The sequence below is a fragment of the Pseudopipra pipra genome, chromosome 6 (assembly GCF_036250125.1).
Source record: "Pseudopipra pipra isolate bDixPip1 chromosome 6, bDixPip1.hap1, whole genome shotgun sequence".
In the NCBI taxonomy this organism is placed as follows: Eukaryota; Metazoa; Chordata; class Aves; order Passeriformes; family Pipridae; genus Pseudopipra; species Pseudopipra pipra.
Window position 1 is genome coordinate 10,657,101 of NC_087554.1, and position 26,110 is coordinate 10,683,210.

The 26,110-nt window shown below is 38.9% G+C and overlaps 1 protein-coding gene across 5 annotated transcripts in view; it reads left to right on the forward strand.

Moving 5' to 3' along the window:
* Positions 1–26,110, forward strand: part of GALNT18 (polypeptide N-acetylgalactosaminyltransferase 18) — a 227,185-nt gene that overhangs the window by 86,701 nt on the left and 114,374 nt on the right. For all 5 annotated transcript variants that reach the window (XM_064657305.1, XM_064657302.1, XM_064657301.1 and 2 more), the window contains one exon: positions 18,741–18,933. In XM_064657305.1, coding sequence (XP_064513375.1) covers positions 18,741–18,933 — 193 coding nt within the window. The remainder of the gene's footprint in view (positions 1–18,740; positions 18,934–26,110) is intronic.

Below are 26,110 nucleotides of genomic sequence, written 5' to 3' on the forward strand. Positions count from 1 at the left end.
GTGTATTTAAATTAGATTTTTTTTTTTTTTTGCAGAGATGGAAAAAAGGGCTCTTTTGAGAGAGGTTTTAGCTTTGGTTGAAAGTATGTCTTTGCTCAAGTTGCAACACTTTTTGTTGAAAAGCTGTGTCTCTTCTTTACACCAGTAGTATTCAGAGTAAGATTATGTCAGTGTTTATCCTGTAACATAAACAGTGATGTTTACTAAAGAGTAAGTGCTGGCTGGTGATATGATTGTATGAGTAGCATCTCACTTTAAGTCTATAATTTTCACATTTACTAAATTAGTTGAAAAAAAATAACATAAAGCATTTCATGTAGATCTCTAAACCAGATTTTCAAAATATAATCTAAGAGAAAGCTATTTCAAAATTTAAAGGCAGACGCTTTCAGAGGCTGTATAAATATGCTTTGGTTTTTTGTGGACCAGGTATGTATCTTTTAACCCTGAAATCTTCCTCTTCAGATGTGGGGCATGAAACTCCATTCCCTGGGGTTTCTTTACTTATCCCAAACATTTAAATCTTACCAAAAAAAAGTGATAAAAATAAGCGTATGTTTCTACATTATGTGAATGCTATGAGAATAAAATTTGAGTATCTTTTCAGTAGCACTTTAGAATAGTTTTTAGTGGTCTAACTTTTTAAGAACAAATCATAACACTTACTAGCCTTTCTGTGATGAAGGCTTTTCCCTTTGTCAATAGACATAAATAGTAAAAAAAAATAAATCTAATATTCTTTAGTGGTGAACTTGGCACTGCTGGTTTAAGGCTTGGACTTGATGATCTTAAAGGCCTTTTTCAGCTCAAGCTATTCTGTGGGTAACAAAGTTCTGTATATATGGAAAATATATGTATTGGACAGTATGTTGAGAATAAATGTCAGTATTTCTATTTAAAATAGATTTTATTCAAGTAATTGGGGAAAACTTTTGCTCAGAAGTTCTCTCAGTATGGCTCTGATGTCTGCTGGACATTGTCTCTCAAAGAAACAACAGATACGAAACTCGGCTCTTTGAAATACTGGCATTTAAATTCAAACCCTGTGTTCTGGTATTATAAAATCAAACAATGTGCAGGTACGTTTGACCCCAACAGAAATATGAGACCCTTGAAATCTTCAGGTATTTTCATGTATTGTCCACAGAAAAGGACAGGGAGTGAGCAAGTCAAAGAGCCCTCATGCAAACCTGGGCTCCTGCAAGCAGCTGGTGCTGTTTGGCCTCGCAGCTTTGGTGCTGTCACTTGCAGGGAACAGATTTGCAGATAGTTATTAGACCATGTTCTCTGCACAGATGGTTTGCATACCTCTGAGCAAGGAAAAACAAAAAAGGGGAATGGGAAAAGAGAGGGGTAAAGCCGGCTGTGTAATTAAGCAAAGTGCACATGTTGTTAGAGCTAAAAGGGATAATTTAAAGAAAGGATTTTGCCTGAGCAAAATTATTTGAGTGCAGTATATTCTAACTTGAAAATTAGCATTTTTACTTCTTTTCATACTGTATGATTAGGTCAGTTGGGAATGGATACCCTCTTGATAACAATTGTTCACAGAATCGAATTTTTACCAGGCTGTAAAACAACGAATATCTGAGTTCATGTGACTATTTGTGGGGAAGACAGTACTTCTGGAATATCAAATATTCCTCACAAACCAAACCCCGAAGAGGTTGGAAAAATCTAGTTATGCACAAAACAAATCCTCTGTTACTAGTTAAGGAGATGGAATAGTGGTAGACATCTGCTCCTTGTGATACAGAAGATGTTGGAGGCTGGTGGCTTGGAAACTTTGACACCAAAATCATCAGTATTGGTTTCTTGGGGGACAGGGCAATGAGTAATTGAAGGTAGCTGGTGATGCAGACTGGCTGCTGATGCAGAGGAGTCTGTGAAAAATGGATGATCTCAACATCTTTGCTAATGAGAGGAAAGAGGATTTTTATTGAGTTTATAGGCATTTCAGTGATGGCTGGTACTGAGCAGCTCTGAATTGTAGCTTTGTTTTAATACTCCTCCAAGGCAGGGGAAGAAGTGCTATTCCTGTTTTACAGTGGCAAAATGAGATCTACTGGGAAAACATTCTGGCTTTTCTGCGAGTGCTCAGTTGCGCAAAGATAATCAAGGAATTATTTTAGGCAGAAAACTAAATCCTCTTTTGCCTTTACCACTTTTGAAGGATACTATGAGCAGCAACAGGAGAAAAATACCCTTAGTATAAGTTCCCAGTGCAACCATCATCCTCCACAGGAGGCCAAAGGATGTGCTTGTGGTTGTGTAGAGTTTGGCTCCTAAATTTCAGCTTTTTCTCGTTTTTCTCCTTATCTGAGGCAACAGGCTATCTTGGGAATAGCTCTTTGCATTGAAGGCTAGGCACTTTTTCAGGGTGGAGATGTTTTGGTGTCTAAGTAACTTGCCCAGTGTTACGGAACTGTAACTTTGCACATCTCGTGTGCCCCATAGGTTGTTATGAAAGCAGGCCAAAGTCAGGAATTAGAGATGTCAGGAGGAACAGACAAAAAAAAAAATACTGAGAATGTATCATGAATAGGCATAGAAAGTTCTGGTTATGAAGATTGTGGTAAATTAGACTGGAGAGTTTATAGGAAAATACCAATGGCAAATCTACTGACTGTAGGTGAAGCTGAGGACCTAAATAAATGGAAATCTGGTATCTCTGGTTGCATTTCTTAAAGCACTGCAGAAGTGGAAAACCTGGTGGTAAATGAGCCAGAAAACTCATCATGGAAAAACAGATGTCTGTTCCTCCACAGCTTGCTAGGTCTTTGGCAGGAAAGTACATAAACAAAGAAGAGTTATCAGAGCAAATGTCTGAAGGGACAGAACCTTCTGTAACAACATTCATTGGAGAAGAAACCATACAAGATTCTGCTCAGTTCTCTGATTCTGATTAACCTACTCTCATGTAAATTATATGAGATGAGCAAGGTCTCATCAGCATTTCCATGCATGTATTTTTAAACTGTTGCACTGGCATAGGTGCAGCTGCAGAGAGACTCTAATTACAGTCAGAAACACTCCTCTGCTGAACCTTTTAACAGGATGCTATTCCAAAATTAGGATGGAGTCAAACTAACATAGGAGTTTTCTTGCTGTTGGTCTCTATTTCTTTCAGCAGTGTTTGGGTAAGCATTGGCAAACTTACCAGCATGGGTAGCACACCAAAAACTTGCTATCTGGGAGCAGTAAACTCTTAAAAAGACGATGTGTTTTTCTGGTAAATGACCTTGACATGCAAAAGTGAACTTGAAGTTAAATTTTCAACACTATTATGAACCTGCTGATCTCTTTCACACAGTGACCATGACTAAATGTGGAGAGAAAGCCCATGTGTGCATTTTAGTCAGAGGGACAGAGAAGCAGATTCATTACAATGTCGCAGCCAAATTGTGGCTCTGCTCATGGAGGAAGCCATGCCTGCTCAGCAGGCTTGCCAAATCCTCTTCCCTAGTGACACAAAGAAATACTCTGTGGGGCTTCATTAGGAAATTTTTCCAACTGAGGTTTGGAGCTGTTGATTAGGACTAAGGCAATGAGCTTTAGTTCTCCTGCCAGGGAAATTACCTTCTGCTTTCTAATTTGCTTCAATTTATCTTATAATTATTTATTTTTGTTGGATGAAAATATCCCAGATTCCATTTTCTGAGTAAGAAATTTAGTTCTCTGGCATTGCCTTGAGTTAGGATTTTTGACAAAATTCCTGGAATCTTTACTGATTTTTGTCAATCTATGCCAACTGTGTTTAAGTTTGTAGTATTAAAGGGCAGCTTTTCTCCAGGAGTAAAGATTAATTGGAAACAAACTGTTTAGAAACTTCATTTGCTGTTAGAGAAAATTACTTCCACAGCAAACGTAGAAAATCCTTGGATTCATTGATGAACAGTTATTCCAGAGGGACATCAGCTCCTCTCAAGTCTTCTATTCAGAGCTGGCTGTGTCTCGAACTTCTTCCTTCACTACTACTCTGCAGCTAATATCCTAACTCTTTTGGTAAAATGATTTCTTCATTCTTTTCTTTTTCAAATAGAGTTTAATTAGCCCATCCCACCCTAGTGACTCATCGGTAATTAATTCACAAACCCTGTGGATTTTAAACACCTGCTGGGCAGGTGGAGCAAATGAAAAAAGCACTGTTCATTTTGGACATAACCTCAGGATTAATGAAATCTGTTATCATGCTCAGCAATTCCTAAAAGCATTATGGAAATTCAGAACTGAATGCCTCACAATTCTCTGGTGGTTTATCAGAGTATGTTCTTCTGGAGTCTAGCCTAAATAGTCTCTACTGAAATAATGATAATAAATAATAAAGTCCCTTATTGTCTATTATTAAAGGTATTCTACAAAGTTGGTGAAAGTCAGTTTTAATTATTCATTTTTTTAAGGCATTTTGTTGCAGTTTGCTAACACTCCTGGATAATTCTGCTTCTACTTCAAACAGCCAGGATTAGTAACCACCTGTCTGGGATTATGTGTAGATGAGATGTCTACTAAATGCACTCTTCATAATGCACAGACTGTAGGATCCAGGTCTGGTTCTGCTCTCTTTCCCAGTGGAACAGAAGAATTGGTAGAAAATACTTCTGTGCAGCTACATGAAATGTAGCTGTGGTATCTTTTGGCAGCTTTTTGAACTTTTGTCCATTTTGATATAGCTGAGATGAGAATTTATCCTATAACAGACTATTCAAAATGCTCTTCTAGGTCTTTATCTGGTAGAAATCAGTAGCAGTACTTGTGATCCCATTCATCTAAGCAGCTTTGTCACGGATCCCACAGTACAGCCTTGAGGTAAGCTCATAGCACTCTACACAGGAGAGAGAAGGAAATTGGAATGGTTTGTATCCTGCTCTTACTGCCTAACACTGGGTAAAAAGGAAGACCTTTTTCCAAACAGCTTAGAGAGGAGGGTCAGGCCTAGAGGACCATTTTAAAGAGAAGGTGTGGACACATAAATCCAAGGAAGCGTTCGGAGCTGTGACTCACAAGTGAAAGGAGGTGCTTCCTAGCAGGAATAGTGAATCATGGAGGGAGACAGAATTCAAGACAAGGCTCTATGCCCTTTGCATTTTCTCTTGCCTGCCTGAGTGGCTCCATAATGGACATGCTGGCATCTGACTGTCAGCATCCCAGCTGAAGGGTGTGAGCGTGGTAAGATCATTGTCTGCCCAGTTGTTAAACTATTTCACAGTCACTTCCAGACTCTTTTCTTTTGTATGGGATTTTTTTGCTGGAAAACACAAGAGGATGTGAAATGTAATGATGTTTATTAAAACTTTCAAAAGACTTCCCAGAGAAGCAACAACATGAGGTTAAAAATGCCTTTGCTGCTAGGTTCAGTCTTCTCCTGTATAAAGCATGCTGCGAGTATAGTATATATAATTTATTATTTTGAATATATATATATTTATATATATATAATTTATGTTACAGCAATCATAAAATGGAGCATTTCTTCAATTACACATCCAGCTGTCATTTTTTCCTGTGTTTCTACAGTGAGTAGGTTTGGACCATACTGGTGATAAGCATAATTTGAAGAACACGCTGTCTGCAGAAGTACTGTGGCTAACTCAATAAATAAGAGTATTTCTTGGTAACTCAGTGACATGATGATGTTTTTGAAGGTGCAGTGTAGCAGATACAATAGTCCTTTGCCCTGGATTAAATTGGGGTGCAGTGCTGGTGAGCACTGTTGAAAGGACTGAAACTGCTCTTAAGAAAGAGTCTTGACTTTATCTTACACAAAGAGAACAACCGTTAATCTTTAATTAACAATTGTATTTCCCTTCAGGATGTGTGATACACAGTGTTATTAGGAAAAAAGTAGAAAAGTAGAGAACTTGTGTACAGTCTCAAAATACACGCCCACTCAAGGGATAGGGCTTTTCCCCCTCATTCTTTTTAATTTGTGGGTTTACTAGAAGCTGATAATCAGATGTGGCCTGAGGACAGGAAGAAAACAGACATGGCTGAATTTTAGCAGAGTATAACTTTGTTTTATGTTGCAAGAAACGTAATAAATTAAAAACTGTAGAAGATGTTTCTACTTCTGTTCTTCTGTGTTGATTTAGCCCATTTACAAGAGGTTGATTTGTGAATTTCAGACCTTTTCAAATAGTGCTTCCCAAACTAAAGTCACACAGATCTGCAGGGAAATCTGTAGTCCTATGATGAGAAATTACTAACTAAATTGCCCTCTGTATCTTGCATAATAAATTGAATTTTCCTTTATTTTCCTTTATTTTCCTATTTTGGCAGCAATTCCAGTTTTTCTTGGCTTCCTCATCTTTTCCTTCTTGCTTTCTGTTTCTGTTTAAAACTGAATTTCTGTCTGTAAGTTTGATTCATTCTCCAGTCTAGCTGTACTTTCATGTGGATTTTTTTGTTTGTTTGTTTTGTTGGTTTTTCTTTCTTTGTTTGTTTTTGTTAAAATTCGGGCAGGGCTGTGATGACTTTAAAAAAACAAGACCCAAAAAAAATCAAAGCAGAAATAACCAGCTGCCTCTGTATGTCTTTGCTTTCTAATGTGAATGATAGTGCAATGTGTCTATCCTTTGTAGCCACCAGCACCTGTTTTGGAAGCTCCTCAGATGTTCTAAGCTTTTAGATCTCTCTTAGCAGTAATAATCGTGCCACTGCACCTTTTCCAGCCCCGTGATGATAATTTATGGCTTCATAACTCTTCTGTCCATAGAACTGACAAAAATCTCTTCTGAAGAGTCAAGCTGGTGCGTTGTAAAGAGCAGTATAAACCAAATATGATTTTATATCTTCAGGCTGCTTAATAAATATTAAATAATTATTCTTTGCAGTGAGTGACCCTCGATGTCCAGTTCTTGCCTCATGTAACTGTCATCAAAGTCCATGGGCAATCATGTGTTTTGGTGAGAACTGAGTCCATCTTTTTCCTTTTGTCTTGAGGAATAACAATGCTTATAGTTTTCTATTCTTGTTCTTTGTCCATGATACTCTCCTCTGTAGTGGACTTCTTTTAATATATTTATCAAATTATTGAAATATTTGTGTAAACTCAGCAAAAATTCATTTTTCTAGTGGAGCAGAACCCCACAGAGCTGATGTTGTTCATATACCTCCATTCTTCACACAACTGAAGCAGAGGAACAGTCAAATTAATGCAGATTAAAAAAAAAATTAAATTATACTGCTTTTTAAAGTTGCAAAGGAATTGCAGAATGTTGTAAGTTTAAAGACGTTTTATCTGCAGTTTCTAAGTTAAGCTAGAAGAGGAAAATTTTCAGGTAATAGATATTTCTCAAAGTTCCTAGTTGAAGGAGAGAGAGTGCATACAGCTGAGAACAGTAACAAACCAAAGTGTTTGCTGGGTGCAATCTAGAATTTCCTCTTTGCCTTCTGTTTATGCAGGCTGCTAGTTGTCTTTATCATTTGTTTTCTTCTTTCAGCATGTTTTTGACTATCCTATTTCCGAAATTGTTAAAAGTATTGTCTTACGGCACTTACCCAAATACGTATTAAACACTCAAACTTAATTTGATTGCATTTTCTTTAATTTTTTTTTTCTCACTCATTCAAGGAGAATTCTTGACATCTTGATAGCCTCAGTTTATTATTGAAATTAACATTAGCACAAATCTTCTACTTGGTATCAAAGATGGGACAGTGCTTTTATTTTGTCATTCGTGTTTTTCTGCAAAGAGGAGAAGTTATGTTATACTTAGTTTTCTTTTTTTAGTGCAGTGTAGTTTGCAAACCTTTGAAATGTACTTACTCCCTGCTGCTGCATGTGTCTGTGTCCTGTGCTTTAAGCATGAAAAGAGCTGTGGTAAGCTGGGATGGAAGATGCTTTTGCAGAAGCACACACCAGCTCTTCTTCAAAACAGCCCTGCTTCTCTTCGCATTTCTTCAGGTTTCCTTTAAAACTGAAGCTCATCTCTGTCTCTTGGGGTGACTTAGGAAAATTCTTGGAAGTGTGAACAAGCTCCAAGCATGTACAATTGCATCTGCAAGTGTTTGAAAAGTACTCTTTAAATAGGAGTGCTGTCAATCACAGGCCCACTTATCAAAGTGTCTGCACGCTGCGGTGCCGGTGACACAGATTGGTGGAAGGGGTGAAAGAGCTCACAGTGTTTATCGTGATGCTGGAAGCACTTATGAAAAGTAGAAAGGCTGTCTTGAGTGAGGGAGCTGCTACTCTCTAAAATTTTTGTGTTTGTAAAGAAGTGGCCCAAACAAAATTCCTCAGAGGACTGAATGGAAATTTCTGAAGTAGAACTAATCTGAGGGAACTCAGTACAGCCAGGTAAGCAGAGAAAATCTCATTTTATATGATTACTGAAATAGGAAGCCTATTTTTGGTGCTTTGAGTTGGGTGACTGTAGAAGAGAGCTTGTTTCTGTTTCCTCATGTGAACCTCACTTTTGGTGTGACTACTCAGTTTGGTATAAAAGGAAAAGCTGTATGTACATGACTAATTAGCATGACAGCCTGACAGCTCCTGGCAAAATTGTTTTCAAAATAGTTAAGTGCTTTTTGTGTTTACTTCAGGTGACATAGATTTGGGTTTATGATATAAAACACAGTGAGCTTTTAAATCCTCTCAACTGCACAGATGCAGACTCTATTAATCCCAAACGAAAATGTGGTCTGACATTCATTAAATGCAGATGAGTTTCCTTTTTTATAAGCCCATTAACAGATGCCTAAATTTAGGAACACGTGCAATTACACTAAGTGCAACATTCTGAATCTTTATATCTTCTTTCTTGCATGGTAACTCACCGTGCTGTGTCGTGGACAGGTCTCTGACCCTAAGCCCAGATGTGGAGCTTGATTTATTCTGCTCTCTTTGCAGAGTGCTCTTTATATGCAGATTTTATCGACTGTACATCTGTACCCTTCAAGCTTGCCTTGCAAACCTTTCCATACTTGTTAGGAACTGAGGAATTCTAGTGCCTGGTATATTCCAGTATTCATTCAACTCTGATGACAGGAGAATGTAATGAACAAGTATTTTAATTATTTTAGTAACTCTGCTGGGAGGAATTAGTTGAGTGCCAGCTGGGAAGAGGAGACAGGAGGAGGCTGGAAGTCAGCCTGGAATGGCTTCTTCTTTCCCTGTCTCCCTGCTGGTCTAGTCTTGGGAGTCCAGCTGGAGGATCCATGGGCTTGCTACTGCTGCTTCTCATCTTCAAAATCCACTCTTCTCCTGTCTCTTGAAGAACCTCTGCTCACCCTTTCAGCTCTCTGGGAAGGGATGGGGAGAAGAAAGGGGCAGTATGGGATCTGGTCAGGAAGCTGGAGGAGAGTCTCAGGCAGGAACAATTATTATTTAAGCTGAGCCTAAACCATGGTAATTAAAAACATAGGGGCAAAAATCACCCAAAACCAAACAGAGCCAAAAAAAAAAAAAGAAGAAAGAAATCCAACCAAACCCAACCAAAACAAATGAAAAATACACACCACAGCCCTCCTGCCCCCAAAACAAAAGCCCAGAAAACTAACAAAGTCTCCACGCAGTTTATTGCTTTATTGCCTGTGTGAGAGGTCCTCTTCCATCCAGAGGCAAAAATGGTGTGAATTTCAAGCAGAAATCTCTATACCTGTAATCCAGTGATCAGTATTTAATTCTGGCCTTACCCAAGAAGGTTTGATTCATCATATCTGACTCCAGTTTAAACCAAGGTATCTGACTCTAGTTAAAACTGAAGCAAATCTCTGAATTAAAAAAAAAACACCACCACCCCCCCAGTTTCAGATTTTTGTTTTACATCATTTTATTAATAAAAAATGCTTGTAAATGCAGTAATGTGATTGCATAATACCAGACCTTCTGTAAGTGGTCTCTCATGTTTCCACTTATTTCTTTCACGGTAATAAGGAAGTGAGGAAAATCATTGTTAGAAATTCAGCTTTGTTACCGAGCATCAAGTAGAAGGAATCTGTTTCTGGCACCTCTCTTTGCTGAATGCAAACTAGTCTCTCATCTGTGAATTTCTGTTGCCTTCTTTTCTTACCTGGAATAAATACTCAGTGTAACCAACTTACCTAATGGCCAAGCAGGAGGTTATACACATGTAAGTCAGTTGTTCAAGATCTTATGAAGTCACCAAAAGTCAGTGGAGTTTCTGTGTGAAGTTACTGAACACTTGGCTGTTCTGCAAAATGGGGGTTTAATTTGTGCATTCTTCTTTTTGTTTGTACAGTGCTCACTGTAATGAAATTTCATGGGAATTTTGAAAATATCACAAATAATTTAAAAAGTGGCTGTTACATGTGATAACATGCTGTCTTTTTCATCCAAGACAGGAAACATGTCAGTGCCATAATTCTCAGAAAACTGCAGAGATCAGAAATGATGAGTTTAAATTGGTTTAGCACTTTCCTTGACTATTTGATCTAATCAACACTGCAGGGGGGGAGGTTATTTCTACTAACCAGAACCATGACCTGGGACCAGGCTGTCATGCTGTTTATCTGAAAAATTAGGGAGGTAATTGTGTCCACCTACTTCCTCTCTTTCCATTGTGGGTACCACTACTATTTCATGCCACTTACACTGCAGTTTGTTATGTGTCACAACTGAAATAAAGTCACCAAATTTATTTTCAGGCAGTTTTTGGCAGATTATTACTGTGTTATTAGACTGTTATTCCAAAAATTTTTTCATGTTTGCCTGCAGGTGAAGTTTAAGTTAGTGCCTTAAGTACAGAATTATTTGAAATGAGAAAATAATTTTGCAGTTTAAAATGTATTTCCTGTGATGAAGACAACCTTAATCCCTTAGGTTATAGTCAATAAATAATCATTCTGACCACCCTTTATCTTGAAGGTCTGCAGTTAAGCAATTTAGTATTGCTTCAAGTGAATCTATGCTTTCTTCAAATCTGGTTTCCAAGAGGAATGCAGAAGGGTATTGCTTTGGACAAGCTTAAAAGCGTGTTTTAGAAAGTCTGAAGATTTGGAATTTGTTACTCCTTAGTCTTCAATATCCTTATAGTGTGTTTTTTGAAAGCCAGCCTTTTACCCATTTGAGAAGACAAGATTGGTCTCTGTCAAAATATTGATGTCAATGAATACAGAAAGCCTTAAAAGTGCAATAGTGGTACCTGTCAGAGAGCTCTATGTCTTCATCTGAGGGGGAATTGATTCTACTGGGAAATATATATTTCCTTAGATAATCTCATTCCACTAAGTTAGAAGCTTTTACCCCAATTTCAGGTTATCCAGTCTTGTAGTAACTTTGTGTTAACTTTACCAGAATGATGCAGGGACCTGTCTAGCCTGATTCATATCCATGACACAGTTATGGCTAGAGGGGAATTTAATAGGCTGGTAGTGAGAACATATCTAGTAGAAACAACAATGGCCAGGATTTATAGTGTTTTCAGATCAGAATAGGCTAGTTCGAGTGTGTACAGAAGAAATGTAGAGCCCTTACTAAGACCTTCTTCCTATAAAGTGTTGTTTGCGTGCACCCACATAATATGATTTAGTGTTGGCTTGATGACATAATAAGAATTTCATTTTTCTCCTATACATTTTCTTACCCTTAGGAAATAACCACTGTAATAGAATTTGCTGGTTAATTAGCAGTTTGTAAATTTGGTGCTTGTAGTTCTGAGAGCCCTTTAACAAAGTTCTTAAGCAGTCTCAAACCCCTGAGGTTTCTCTTAAGAACCAAATTTTCCTGTTTCTTATGCTGCCCTCTAGTGCTGAGCACAGTTTGAGAGTCGCCTTCAAAACTCTTTCTTCAGTGTAAAGTAACTTCTGTGCCACGACTTTCTGGGAACTGTTAGGTTATCAAAGTCTGCCAGGGCAGGAAACATCCATCTTCTCTACATGAATGTCTGTCCTTGTTGGGTGTCCATAATCACATATATAATATGTAGAACAGTCAGAATGTTGTCTAAGTAAGACAAACATCCAGTTGTCAAAACCCCAAAGCTGCCTTTGTTTGCAGACTGACATCTTCCCCAATCAACAGTCAAATGAAGTGAGGTTCAGGACACATGGCCCAGGTAAGTAGAAGGTCTTGCAGTATTCTGTACCAGTGACCTGCAGCCTTCTGGGACCAGTGGCTTCCCCTCTGTGCCCTCCTTGGGAGGAGCATCTGGATCTCTTCCAATTGCAAGTGCCCTGATCCTGAGCAAAGTGAAGCCAAGTCTTAGGTGACTCTTCAGCACCAATGAGCTGCCCTCTGACTTTTTCATGAGCTGGATTGTCACTGCAAGTCTCACATTCTATTGCTGCTCTGCCTGCATTCCTTGAAATCCAAGTAGCCATAGCCAGGCTGTCCATGTGCTGTGCAAGAACCTGAGTTGTGGTCATTGGCTTTCAGTATGTACGTGTTAGCATCCCCTTTTCAGTCTCTTGCAATATATTAACTCACTCCATTATTTCAGATCTGAGAAGACTTGATAATAAGAACTTCTTAATTCGAAATCAAAGATCTCATGGATCTTTCTATCACCAAACATCTGATATTTCTGATCAGAAGTCCTGGAAAGGAAACAACAAATCAGCGCATTAAGGAGAATGCGTGACGCAATGGACTTGATTCCTTCATGAGTGTGTATTTGACAAATAATTGACTCCCCATGGTCTTGTCTAGTGGAGAGTTAATAGGAAAATCTAGGTAATATGAGTGTAGGCAAGAATTCTGTGGAGACATGTAGCACCTCTACCCCGGGGAGCTGTTTTGGCTCCCTGTGTAGCGTTTGCGTGTGCTTGGTGTGAGTGTCGCTAAGGGAATACCCAGAGAGATTTGTCTCAGGCTTCCTGGGGACACAGGGTGCTGGGGTGGCCCATTTGGCCAAAAATATAGGAGAAAAAAAATCCCCCAGAGCACTTTAGTGTGGGAGAAAATCTGGGTGAAGACTCCAAATGCCTCTCTCTGGCTATTGGTTTATATCTACTTGTGTCATTCATACAGGGAAAATACAGTCTGATGTTTCTGTTTCTACAACTTGCATGAGACTTCGGGAGAGAAAGGGCTTCTGCTAAGCAACAGAACCAGACTGAGTTTCCACCCTATTATGCAAAATAAGCATGGGATTATTTATCAGAAAAACAACAACAAAAAAAATCAGATTTTTCCAAGAGACTCTGGTGGGTTTTTTTTTTAATAAACAGAAGAAAATAAATGTTAATAGCATGCTAGTAGCTTACCAATGTTCATGTGTATTGGCTGCTTTAAAAAGCCATAGAGATAACATATCAATTCATATTATACAAATTGTTTTTCAAGTTCTAAAGGATGTCAAAAATTTGTTGAGAGAGTTTTTGGCATTTCCTTCTATATGTGGTGTCATATGCAGTTTAATCTTTAAAGTTTCATCTGACTGTTTGCTATTCATAGTGTTATCATGAATTCCTGACAGCTTGTCAGGAGAGGATCACCTTTTTTTGTTGTTGTTGTTGTTTTTCCCCATTCCCTGTCTGTCTGATGTGTCCAGTGTTTACACTAACTACAGAGCGTGATGGGATATGCAAAGTCTGGATATTGAGTTGAATCTTCTCAGGGTAGTTGCATGTTTTGTATGTAGTTTGATCAGATTTATTGTTTTGTTGCTAGTCTTTGTCATCTGTACAGACAGAGTCTGACAGGCTCTTTCAAGTCTCCCTGAGGAACCCTGGCTACTTCAGTATGACTTACTGAGCTGTAAGTAAGCAGTACTAGGAGAATTTAACCCACTTACGTATTTCATTTTTTTTCTTAGGTGCACTTCTGCTAAAGTCATTTTTTCAGGAACAAAACTAGACTGACACGGGGAATTAACTTGAATATTCAGAGCAGTAAAGTTCTGTTTACAGCATAAAACAATATTAAGGTTGATACCTCATCAGCAGTGTTGTGATTTTTTGGGAGGTGAGAGAATATGTAAAATCACTTTTCTGAGAGAAGGTCTGCCACTGTTACTGTAACTTTCAATTTTTGCCTTCTGAGTATACTTTTCTCTATGGCTGATGCAGTGGTGCAACTTGGTGAGCTGTTTCTCCCATTGCTTGTCAGTGTTTCATCACACTGTACGTAACAGGAGGTGATGTTTTCGTTTCAGAGGTTGATTCATCTGATACAGGATTTATAACAGTGTCCTGGATGGGAGCAGCCTTCCAAGACAGGAACCATCAAACTGCAATTTTTAAGGACTCTGATTAGGTCTTTGCATGATTTACAATAGATTTTGAAAGTGGGATCTTCTTGTGTGTATTTTGTTGTGAGACAAAGTTTAGGTAAATTTTCACACTTCTGAAAACTGTGACCCAATGCAAGTCTGGGATTTTTACCTGTCACACAGAATAGCCTCTGGCAAAAGGGTATAGGGGGTATGGATTGCCTAACAGATGAAGGGCACCTATAGAGGAAAAGGATAAAAGGATCCTTCCTTCCATGGAAAGCTGAAAGGCTATTGCCTGCAGGAAACAGAATATAGATTTTTTGAGTGCTGGGAGCCAGTCTCCCTCAGAGAGCTGAGGTTTGTTTTGTCTTTAATGATAGTCTACTTAGGTGCACATCATTAGTCCACCTTGTAGGGTAAGGCAGGGTTACTGCATCACCTCTAATCATGGTGTGCTCCTTCCTTTCTGGGCTGAGAAAAGCACTGGAGAACTCAGAAGGGCAAAGATCAAAGCCTTTCTGCCTACATCCTGGCATCATTTCCAACTCATTTCTCTTTTTGTGAGCAACCTATTACAGCTGAGTGTGTATAGTTTAGCACAGTTATTGATGCCTTCTCCATGTCTTTAGCTGACATAGGGGCATTTTTGCAGATGGGATATCTTTGCTGACTTTCTGTCCATGCCTTCTTGTTACTGGCACGTAATGAAATCAGCAGATAAGGTTACACTGCGGATTTTGTAAAGCAGTTCTGTTTCCATGGAAGGCGTTTTCACAGTGGTAAAGCTTTGATATGAAACACTGCTGCTTTTGTGAATAGAGCTGCAGTCAAATAGGGGCTAGAACCAAAATTAAACTTACAGACCAGTAAGAACAAACAGCATATCTGATTCTGTCTCTACAACTATTTTTGCAGCCCTTTTCTGACTTGATCCTTTCTTTTAATGGCAAACCTGTTCATGGTAACCTTCCTTAGGAAGAAAAGTCAAAATCTGAATGAAGCTAAAAAAATATATTTCTTAATGAGCTTCAGAGGCTTTTTTGGAGATTAAACCCAAATTGTTAATTAAATTATTGTGTTAGTTGATAATAAATCAAATACTTTCTTCAGAAGTTGTACAATCAAGCAATAATCAAACAGACAACAAAATGCCCATCTCTTATTATTTTAGTAGCATCTTGTGATTTAGTGTCTTTGACTAATTTTGTATAATGAGGGATAGAAAGAGGATTTCTGTCTTGGAGACTGGTCAGTGAGATCAGATGAAGCAATGGATTTATATTAAGATTAATTGCATAACTAGAAAACATGATCTAGAAAGTATGAACCAATGACACCCGGATGCTTTTGGAATACAAATCATGAGGTCTTTCGACTCAGGTAAATGTATGACCACCTCTATGCTGATGCCATAAACAGTCAGGCTTCTGAAAGGAGACTTCTTCAGCCCAGGTGTACAGCCAGCTGACTCCTGTGTAATATATTTCTGGCACTAATCAATTTAATGGCAAGATGTCAGTCTGCCAAGAGTTAACACCAACCTCGTGTCTGTGTACGGTGCTTCACCTGGTGGGTAAAGTTAATGTGGGGAAAACCTCATGATAACATTTGCAGTAATGTGCTGCAGATAGCAAGATTCCTTCCCACAGGAAAAATGGAACTGATCTTTCCTTTTTAGAGCATATAAATGTGCCTACCTTTGTATTGCTTCAGGCAGTACTACTCATGGGTCACCTTTGAGCCTTTGCCTCCCCTGATCATTCAGCAATTGTAGAAGCAAGTGGTAAGAACTGGCTGTGAGACTTCAGGCCAAGATCTTCTTACACAGACTAAGGCATCAAGTACACTTGTTGACCAGTCAAAAGGCAGCTGATGGTCTGATAATAATTATTTTTATTTCCTCTGAGAGACTGGCTGAATAAAGTTGCTTCACCCAAGGGTTTTCAGCCAAATAGAGGGAAGAGAGACTTTGTCATCAGAGATGTGTGCTTAATTCCATTGATTGGAATTGTAATTGAAAATTCTTGCTAATGCTTTTTTCCTGTAGAATAATGTATTGAAATAACATGTCTGCTTAGCATACAAAAAAGGACTGCATTTGGCAAGTGGCTGAGTAGAGCTTGTAAACTAACTTCACAGATATCTGTTGCTGGAAAATCTTACCCTTGCAGATACAGACTGGATTACCAACCACTTTTTCAATCAGAAAACAAGAAGAGACTCATAGATCACTTTAGGAAACACTCTTGCCCACAAAATCATTAGATAAAGTTCAATAGAAGCCTGTGTGAGTGTGATTCTGTGAAGGTGGTTGTTTCTGAGATGGTTCTTCATCCATGGAAAATTATCTTTGGCACTGCCTGTAGTTAAAAATGCATATGCATGTACTATTCTTATCGTGACTCTTATTTTTACTCACGTGTCTTAATGCACTGGTGTGCTGTCTGCATGTGAGGGGATCCTATAGCCTTGTGCCATAAGAGTAATAATAAATATAGAAGTTAAAACCATCAGGTGAAGTGTACTTGATTTAAAGAAATGCAGATTACTGTAACACACAACAGGTTGAACAAATACTTGCATAGTTTTCTTGATTAGCACAAATGTACATATTCTTGAAAAGTGCTGAGCTACATTAATTTCCACTGGCCAGGGTCAGGAACACACCTGATCTGAATATCTCTTACAATGTGAAAAGAGTTTGTGAAATTCTTCATGCAAATTCAAGTTGGATTTGTGGAGATCACGTAGTTACCGAACAACTACAACTAAGAGACACCTGAGACTTCCCATGTTGCTGTGATTTTTTGACTGATATTTAAAGGCTGTTCTGCCTTTCTCGAGTTATGACCCTCTAAAACAATCTGAATTTATCAAACTTCATAATTTCCATTGCAGAGTTGTATGTGAACGCACAAACTCCACTCCCCCATTTATCTGTGTGGTAGCAGGGCCTGTCAGAATAGTTTCCTTCTTTGGCTGAGGGTTTAGCATGTCTTTCATCTTCGAAGAACTGTAGCCAGTTCCTGGATTCAGGCTGGGAGACAGTACTTTGACAAGTAAAGAAACATCATGTGCTTACAGGGGTTGGAACGTAACGCCAGGAAGAAGGTGTCATTAGTCTCCTGTCAGTATTGTCAGGGGGAAAAGGAGAACATCTTGAGCGAATCAAACAGCTTAATCTTCTCAATTTATGTTTCTGAGTTTTGGGTTCTTTTTAGTGAGAGATCAAAGGACGCTTCCTGGCGTTCTTTGGGAGTCAGGATTCTGATGTCATATGCTACTAGTACATAAGCTTGTCTTTAGGTGTTTCCATGAAGCTTGAGCCAGCTATCAGGCCTGTAGGTGACTGTGGGCACTGAGGAGGACTTTGGACACAGTTGAAGTTTCTCCCTATTGGACAAATTGAAAGACTTTGCAAAGATTCACTTTTATTTTTCATAAATCTCCGTGCCATCAAACATTTATTGTTTGTGAGTACGGCTCTTCAGAGAGTTTTTTATTTGGTTAGTTGTTAATAGCTATGGTGCCAGTTGACAAAGAGTTAAAATTTCCAGAAAACGAAGGTGATTTTCCTTTGTGAGGCTCTAATTTATGTTGACAAATAGGGGTCAAGTAAGGCAGTTGGTCTTTCTTTAGTGGTGTAAAGTGTTCACAGAGACAAGGGGTTCTCTGGGGTAGGTTGTGTGGTCAGCTGCGTGAAGACCAAAGGGCTGGTTGGAGGGTGGGATGGTGCAGTCACAGAGAGCCTCACAAGTCACCTTGAACAGATTTCTGAGCACTTAAACATTGAGAATGAATGCTGTGATTTCATTGTACTGGAGCTCTTCTTAAATTAACCTCTAGGTTAATTTTAACCTCTAGGTGTATTTTCTCCCCTCTCCTCTGTTTGTCATAGCAGCCAGAGATGTGGCCTTGTGGAATGAAAAACTTTTATTATGACACAGATATCACAAAGTGATGATCCCAGTAGCGATGTCGCACGCACCTAAATATGGACTGAAAATTCAAATAAGTTGGGTTGGTAAACTGGTCCATAAAGTAACTGAATGACTGAAAATAGTTTGATATTTAAATATGGATGCCAAATTTAAAACAGATTTTTTCAATCTGTTAAATCTGTAGTTTCAAAGAACTTATTTTACACTTTGGACTTCGGCAGCCATTTTGTGCATTCTGTACAGACTCTTCTCTGTCTTTTTTTTTTCCCTTTCAAAACTTTCAGCTTTTTCTAGGTAATACAGGCCAAAATTAAATAGTTTAAATTAAAAAATAATTTAAATCTTTGTCTATAAAAGCAAAATAACATTCTTGTCTGATAAGAATCCTTCTGAAATTTAATTCACTTAGATTTATCAGTCCTGGCCTTTAGTCGGATCGCGATGAAAAAGAATTGTCTCTGCATAACTTTATTTTGAATATTAAATTTCTAGCCTTAGGTGCTAATAGTTACACCACCACGAGAGGTATGTGAGGGCATGTAAGGGGAAGACTTACAGGCTGCTGTAAGCTGGCAGCAAGTGCTGTCTGGTGCTCTCTCTAAAGTTATGCTTTTTAAAATAACGTGCCCTAGAGCCTGCAGAATGAAAATCTGAAATTGTTTCGTTTTGTCTTTGTCTCTCGTAGAAGCTCCACCAAAACTGGAAGACAATCCTGCTGAGCCGTTCACCGACTCCTCTCTCTTTGCTCACTGGGGCCAGGATCTCAGTCCCGAGAACAGACGTATCGCACTGAAGCAATTCCAGTATTACGGATACAACGCGTACCTGAGCGACCGCCTGCCCCTGGACAGGGCCCTGCCTGACCTCCGGCCCAACGGGTGAGTACCTGACTCCACCCTGGCACTGCAGGTGCTGAATTGTGGAGTCTGTTTTATAGAATCATAGAATCAGCTGGGTTGGAAGGGACCTCAGAGATCATCAAGTCCAACCCTTGATCCACTACTGCCGTGGTTACCAGACATGGCACTAAGTGCCATATCCACTCTCATTTTAAAAGCCTTCAGGGATAGAGGTTTCACCTGGAAGTGTTATGGTGTGCAGTCACATAGTAGGCAGGTTATGTAAGATGGTCAGAATGAGTAATTTCTATCAGATATATGAAGGCCGTAAGTTTCAAATGTCTTCTAGAACACCAGAGTGCCCAAAGTAAGTCCTGCTAAAATCCCACTAAGTATTCATTGAAATTTCTTCAAGATCCTTTGGAAATTTCTTCAAGATCTCACCTACAATTTACATTAGATAACAAGTGTTTTATTGCTAAAAGAAAGACCTTTTAATGTTAAATTTCAGTTTTATCAGAAAATTTGACTGACAGAGGAAGAAAATAAGAACTGTTGTCTTTGAAAGCCCAGAACTGCCTGATTAAGACCAGTAGGCAGGTGAAACTATTGAGCTCTTGTGGTGAAATACACACTTGAGTCAAGCAGCATGGGCCAGCTGAGAGCCCACGGAGGCTCCTTCTCTGAGACGTTCTCTGCTAGGAAGCAGGTGTGTCAGGCAGAGTGAGTGCATCCACTGTTATTCCACAGTGGCTTGGTGAGATGGGTGGGACCAGTGGAGTGAAAAACCTTCCCTTCAGTGCCTTTGAGGTTTGTTCTGGTAGGACCATTCACAGAGACAGATAATACTCAACTTATTTTAAGCCTTGGTGATACATCTGATCCTTCGAATAAACAGCAGCTCTGGAGATGGAGAAATGAGTGGAGGGAAAACTGGTTTTTTGCAGCTCATTAAAAAAATAAATCATTAAAATAAACATGCTGGGTACTTAACAAATCAAACATGTGATCTTATTCACTTATTTTAACCAAATATTTTAATTACTAAAGCAGTGAGCAGTGTGTGTTGCTGTACATTAAGTTGTTTGATTATAACAAAAATATATGAACACCATCCCAGGCAGCACTTCAGCAGTATCTACACTATATATTATTATATACTGCCTTTTAGAAATATTTCTGTTGCAGATTTGCAGAAATACTGACTTTAGGAAATCGAAGTCCATGCAATTATATCTGTGTTTTGGTTAAATTTGGTTAAATTTGATTGTCTGTAGTGGCAACCTCTTTTTTAATCATAAACTAGAGGGAAAAGAAATCTTCTGTCACTAATAAGACATCAGTGATAGAAATGTTTCTGTTCCTATATCTCTTTTGAAATTACTCTTCTGAACGATTTAAATTGAATTTTTTATAACTAGGGGTTTTAAAAATTAAAAAGACAGGGAAAATGAATGGTACTGTAACTAAAAGAAATAAATTAAGGTTGGGATTTTCAAAAAATCTCCAGTTAGAAATGAATCATGATCCTAATTTCTGTGAAATATTTGGTTCTTAGTTGACTGTCTGCCAGAAACATGTTAGACATCACAATATGTTTATGGACACATACATACAAAATAATGGCTGACACTGAAACGTAGTAAATTCTGATACTGAGGGAAATGAAGTGTGTTGTCAGGGAGTATGCAAACTATTTGCTGTATCTACAGCACCCTGTGGAGTACAGAGCTACAGGGTGTTCTGAAAGTCATGCTGCTGAAAAAAGAATCCTCTCTGCTGATAGGCAAATTCTCATTTTTGCGAGAGCCCATGCATGACTGTTGGGAGGGGGAAAAAATCCCTACTCTGAGAGTATGGTTTCCATTGTAGTAATCAATTTTTAGGATTTGTAGCACCTGTTTTTAAGCCAATTGCACTCGCTTCCCGAGTCTGTATAGATGTATTTAAATTATCCATGGGCAGATACCAGGCTCAAGCAGCACAGCATGAAAGCCAAGGACAGCTTGGTCTGAAGGGAACACACAGCAAGTGGTGTGGAGACTGAGTTAATCAACTCTGCTGGACCTTGGTCAGCTGTGGTATTCCTGTTCTGACTAGAAATGCAGGAAAGCACAGATATGACAGAGGCACCATAGTAGCTCTGTACACACTTAGCCTTGGCCTAACCAAGCTCATTAGCCTGGATTTAGCAGTGGTTCTGCAAGAATCAGCGTGACATTGGAATCCTGGCAAAGGCTTGTGGGGGGGTAGCTAAAGGAGTGAAGTTCACATAGTTGTGTCTGGGCTCAACTGTGGTCTCTCATCTGTATTCATAACCTATTGTATGAAGTATAGGAATTTTGAAAGACAACAGAAATATATGTGTAACTGAAATCTAATGTAATTCATACATGCTTAGGCCCAGTTGAGACTAGGAGAATTAAGTGATCTGCCAAAAGTGTGTGGTGTTAATAGCCCCTTTTATATCATTGTGGTATGACTCAGCCTTGACCTTCTTTCTGCCTGCATTGCTCTGAGAATTCACATCAACGTATCTTAGCATGGGAGCTCAGCATTTCTTTACAAGGTTCTGCAGTGAGAAAGGCCACTCCACGTATGTAATGACCCCATATTATAGCACAGAGTATTTTCTGGGGCTAATATTATTAACATTTAATGCCATGACAAAACCAGAGAAGGGTTAGAGATTGCTGAGCCACAACACATATGGAGTAGAGGGCAAAAGTTCAGCCTTTCCCAGTCCTTCAATGTGGATGGCATGCAGAGCTAGGAGACCACATTTAGTAGTTAGGGCAGTGCACTCTGCCCAAGCCTCTGAACTCTGGCTTCTCTGGAAAAAGACAATCATCAGTCAGATGGGAACATCCAGCAGATTGCAATTGGGTCAGGCTGTGGCAGCTTTCACACCTTGCAGTGGGGCTTTCTCATGTTTTAGGTACTGCAGAGTGGTGTCTGACCCTGGGTACAGCCACGAGCCTTGTGTCCAGTTCTGAATTTGATCACTTTTCACCGTCAGTATTTGTGCTGGCACAGGGGAGTCCCCAGCACAGTCCACAGTAATCTCTTGTAATACTAACTGTAGTAAATAACTCCCCTGGATGCCTCAGCCTCCTGAAGTAATTGTCACATCCTGAAGTGAGCTTCATTTTTGCGGTACCTAATAGGTAGTGCAAGCGTTATCGTGGAGTATTGCTTGTAGTGCCTCTTCCAGGGCCTCCATTCATTGTGTGCTGCTGAAATTGGGTGCTCTGTTGTTTACCACCCTTATTTGCATCTGTTAGCCCGTAACATATCTACATCACAGACTAACAAATAACTTCTGGCTCTAATGAGCTTGGAAGCATTGAGGAAGGCAACGTTGCCCTTGCTGTGTGCAGGAACAGGCTAATATTTCTGTGTTAGCTGTAATTCTGTTGTGCTCATTACTTTAAGTAGGGCAGGCACTACCCACAAAGCCTGTCGTGAGTGAAATGTGAATGAAATCAGCTCACACAGAACTCCATTATTAAAAGTTAGGTTGTTTAGGGATCCTAAAGCTGTCTACTAAACTCCTTTTGAGTGGATGCACTTAGGATTCTACTCTGTTGGCTTGTAAATTTTTGGCTGATCTAGCGTGCCAAAGCACACATGGGAGAGAGAGATAACATTCTTCTTTGCTTATGTGATGAGCGAGGGAGGGAGGGGTAGCAGAAAAGGAGGTGTGCAGCAGGACCCCAGCAGAGGAACTGTTTCAGAGAGTTTTGCTCCTGCATAGACTGTGTGATACGAAGGAGCCTGACCAGTGTAACTGACTGAAAGAAAGCAAAGAAGCAAAAGAAAGAAGCAAAGGCAGGAAGGGTGGAGGGGAAAAGCAGCTCCTAAAGCTCAGTTGTTTTTTCTTTGGAGATTGTCAAATACTATGGTATAGCATGTGGCTTGCAACAGGTTTGCCCTTTTGCTGGTGGAGTCAGTGCTGTTTGGCTCGTAGACAAGTTCAGAGGAGAGGTCCTGTTTTATGTGCAGAGAGAGGCTTTTGCTATTTTATAAGTACTTCTTGTTTCAAACAGTTCACTGGTCCCAGGTTGTGTTACTTAGAGGCTCAATTTGGCAAGGGACCATGGTAAAAAGTAGGGTTCTGATAAGGTGGACACAAGCAGAGCAGGCAAGAGGTCCCTTGAATGCAGATGTGACTACAAGGGAGAAAAATCAAGCACTGACTGGTTGAAGAGAGTGATGTGGTTTAGGACAAAAGCTGTCCAAAATGGCCATCAGGTGGTATATGCAATCTAGGATGTAGCATGCAAGACACCAGACTTCTATAAAGTTTTTCCTTTATTAAAACTGATATAAGAAAAACATGTGGTTTCAAATTGTAAGGTTCAGGCTTTGCATTTGCATGTTAGCTCTGCTTCTCCCTGTAAGCCAGCCCCTACATACTTGTGTTCCATAAATGTTTGCTTCCACGTGTCCCTGTGAAACAGTTCTGTTTTACTGGACTTATGTTAGTGATGGATATGAATCCACGTTCATTTCTGACCAAATGCTACTGAAGAAAGAGAGCATAAATAGTGTGTGTTGTATTTGATGTTTTAAAGGAGTTGCTGAAAAAGAGCACAAACCCCTGTTACATTACCTATTGTATCGTTTTGCACAGAAATCCTAAAATTACAAAAGTGTTCAGCATTCTTGTTAAATACCTAGTGTTTAATTCTGATATATTTCCTGCTTTCTTTTACTTACTCTTCACCTCTGATTCTTCTTTTTCTTGTCTCACCTTTGCCTGCCTTCACACTGTCTCACAGCAGTAGTGTGTACTGCCTGACCAGCCCCCTGGAATTTTGATTTGAGCTTCAGTTTGTCCTGTCTGGAGGTATCTCCTCAAATGGCTGCTCTAAAATTGTTTAATATCATTGCCAGTGACACCAAATCTGCTGGAGTAATAGCCAAAGTTAATAATGACATACACTTTTACAGGAAAAAAAGCCCTTTTTATATGTTCTTCAATGCCAGCCTTCTTAGCATAGCTCAGTTAACACTTAAAATATTGATAATAGCAAAAGAAAAATGAAATATGATCACAAAATTAAATTATAAATACATGGATGGTTGAGCTGCAGTTCTTACAAGACTCAGTTCTTTTGCCAGAGTTTTAGTGTTGTTTATTTCATTTATGCCAGAATGGGATTTTTTTTCCTCCCATACACGTTGAACTTCCATTTGACATTTTGGCTGTTGACAAAATGTTAACAGTTCTTGAAGAAAGTACAATTCTGTTTCTACTTGTGCTTCTGAGAAATTCTTATTCTATTGGAACTAAAGGTCCTTCATGCATATGTTCTTAAAACAAGACTTTAAACCCAAATGTTTTGGTAATATGCTTATTGCATCTTGTGCTTTTTTTAAAAAAGTGGAATATAAGCTAGAATTTAGTTATTAAAACAAAAAACATGTTCTTTTGCCATTGTTGGCTGTCATACCCATGTAACTCTTGGTGAAAGGTTCTCAAAGGTTGCAGAAAATAATTCTTGTTCATAATTTACGTACCTATTTGTAGAAGGTCTCAGAGATAAGTTATTAGTACAGGAAATAATTCTTGTTTTGTTGTTCTTACTGCATAGCCATGCTAAACTAATTTGAGCGTGACTGGCTAAATTGTCCTATCACAACGCACGTGCTCTAGAGGGATATAATTGTCTTGTGGACAAACGTTTGAAAGAAGATTTGTAATGTATGCTGTCCTCCATTTACCAGAGTTGTGCTTGAAATAGAATGCCAGGAGTTTCTCTAAATTTCTGGTAACCATGACAACTGCTACTTTAGTGTTATTAGCCTAATGTGATTGAGCGGAGTAGATTGCTAGCGGTAATTTTTGAGCTGCGTCGGACTGATACTCGTTATTGTCGTTCCAAATAGTATCTGGAATTAACGTTTTAAAATCAGCCATAATACTGAAATACACTCTATGCCTTGTTTGGATTTGTTTGAGAGCCTCCCTGTGTGGAGGGGCAGGTCTGAGGCCCCTGGATGAGTCCGGGGCAGAGCTGTCACTGAAACTCGTACGTCGCTGGTTGCCACGCAACCGTTCAGTTCTCAGAGCCTAATGGATCTCAGATTTTGATCTGTACAATTTCCTCTCTTTTCCCCCCCTTCAGCATATTTTATACACATATACATGCACCCTTTCTCTGTAGCTGTTCTTTTGTTCATTCCTATAATTATGGAATTTTATTCCTCGTAAAACTTGGCATAAAGAAGATGACAGACGTGCTTGTGAAAATGCACAAGTGCTCTGCATTCTGTGAGTGATCTGGGGTGAGGTTAATTCTGATTTGTTTAAATAAAAAAAGAGTAGGTAATTTTTATTGTCATAATTTGATAAGAAAAACAATGTAGACAGGAAAATGCGTTTTTGAAAAACTACACACATATTGGAAAATAAGTGAATTTGAGCTGGAAGTAAAGATGATGAATGAGTCTGAATGGAAAAAAAAAAGGAAACATGAACTCAATTTAGGTATGTACCCTCCTTGAAAACGAGCCCATTTGAAAAGACTAAAGAAATTACACACAACAGGAGCCTAATTCTATTCTCTTGTGTCATATGCAGTTATCTTTTAAAGTATGGTGGTGCCAAAAGGGAGCCAAATGACATTTGCAGCTTTACTCTTGTCTGCACAAGTTGCCAGCAATGGAAAATCTTGTCCACTGTGGTACAAATTGAAAATATGTAAGATGTAAATGAAAGCAGGTAGGATAACCAATAGAAATAATTTCCTTTAAATGGATGGAGGACACATCAGAATCAGAAATTTTGTTTGAACATTTCAGTTTATGCATGGATTTATAGCATGGAAACAGTGTATTGAGGGCTGGTTTTGTCATCTGGAACATTTTTGGAATATAATTTGTCACTAATTTCTTGAATAGTGTATTTTACATATATCTCAACCTTAGATTAATTGATGGAGAAGGAAAAAAACCCCACTAGTATTTAAGGAAACAACTTCTTTGACCTATTTTCAGTGAATTTTCATTGCCACTCAATATATTTTCCAAAATCACTCTGTTGCTCTATATCTAATAGGTGCCATATCTTACCATATTTGCTAAAGCTTCATTCTTATCTTCTGTGTACACTGTTATGGCTGAGGGTAACAAATATTGCTGTGCATAAGCTAGACAGCTAAAAGATAGATTGGCTGTAACTTTGTTTGCTGGACCATTTCATATCTGC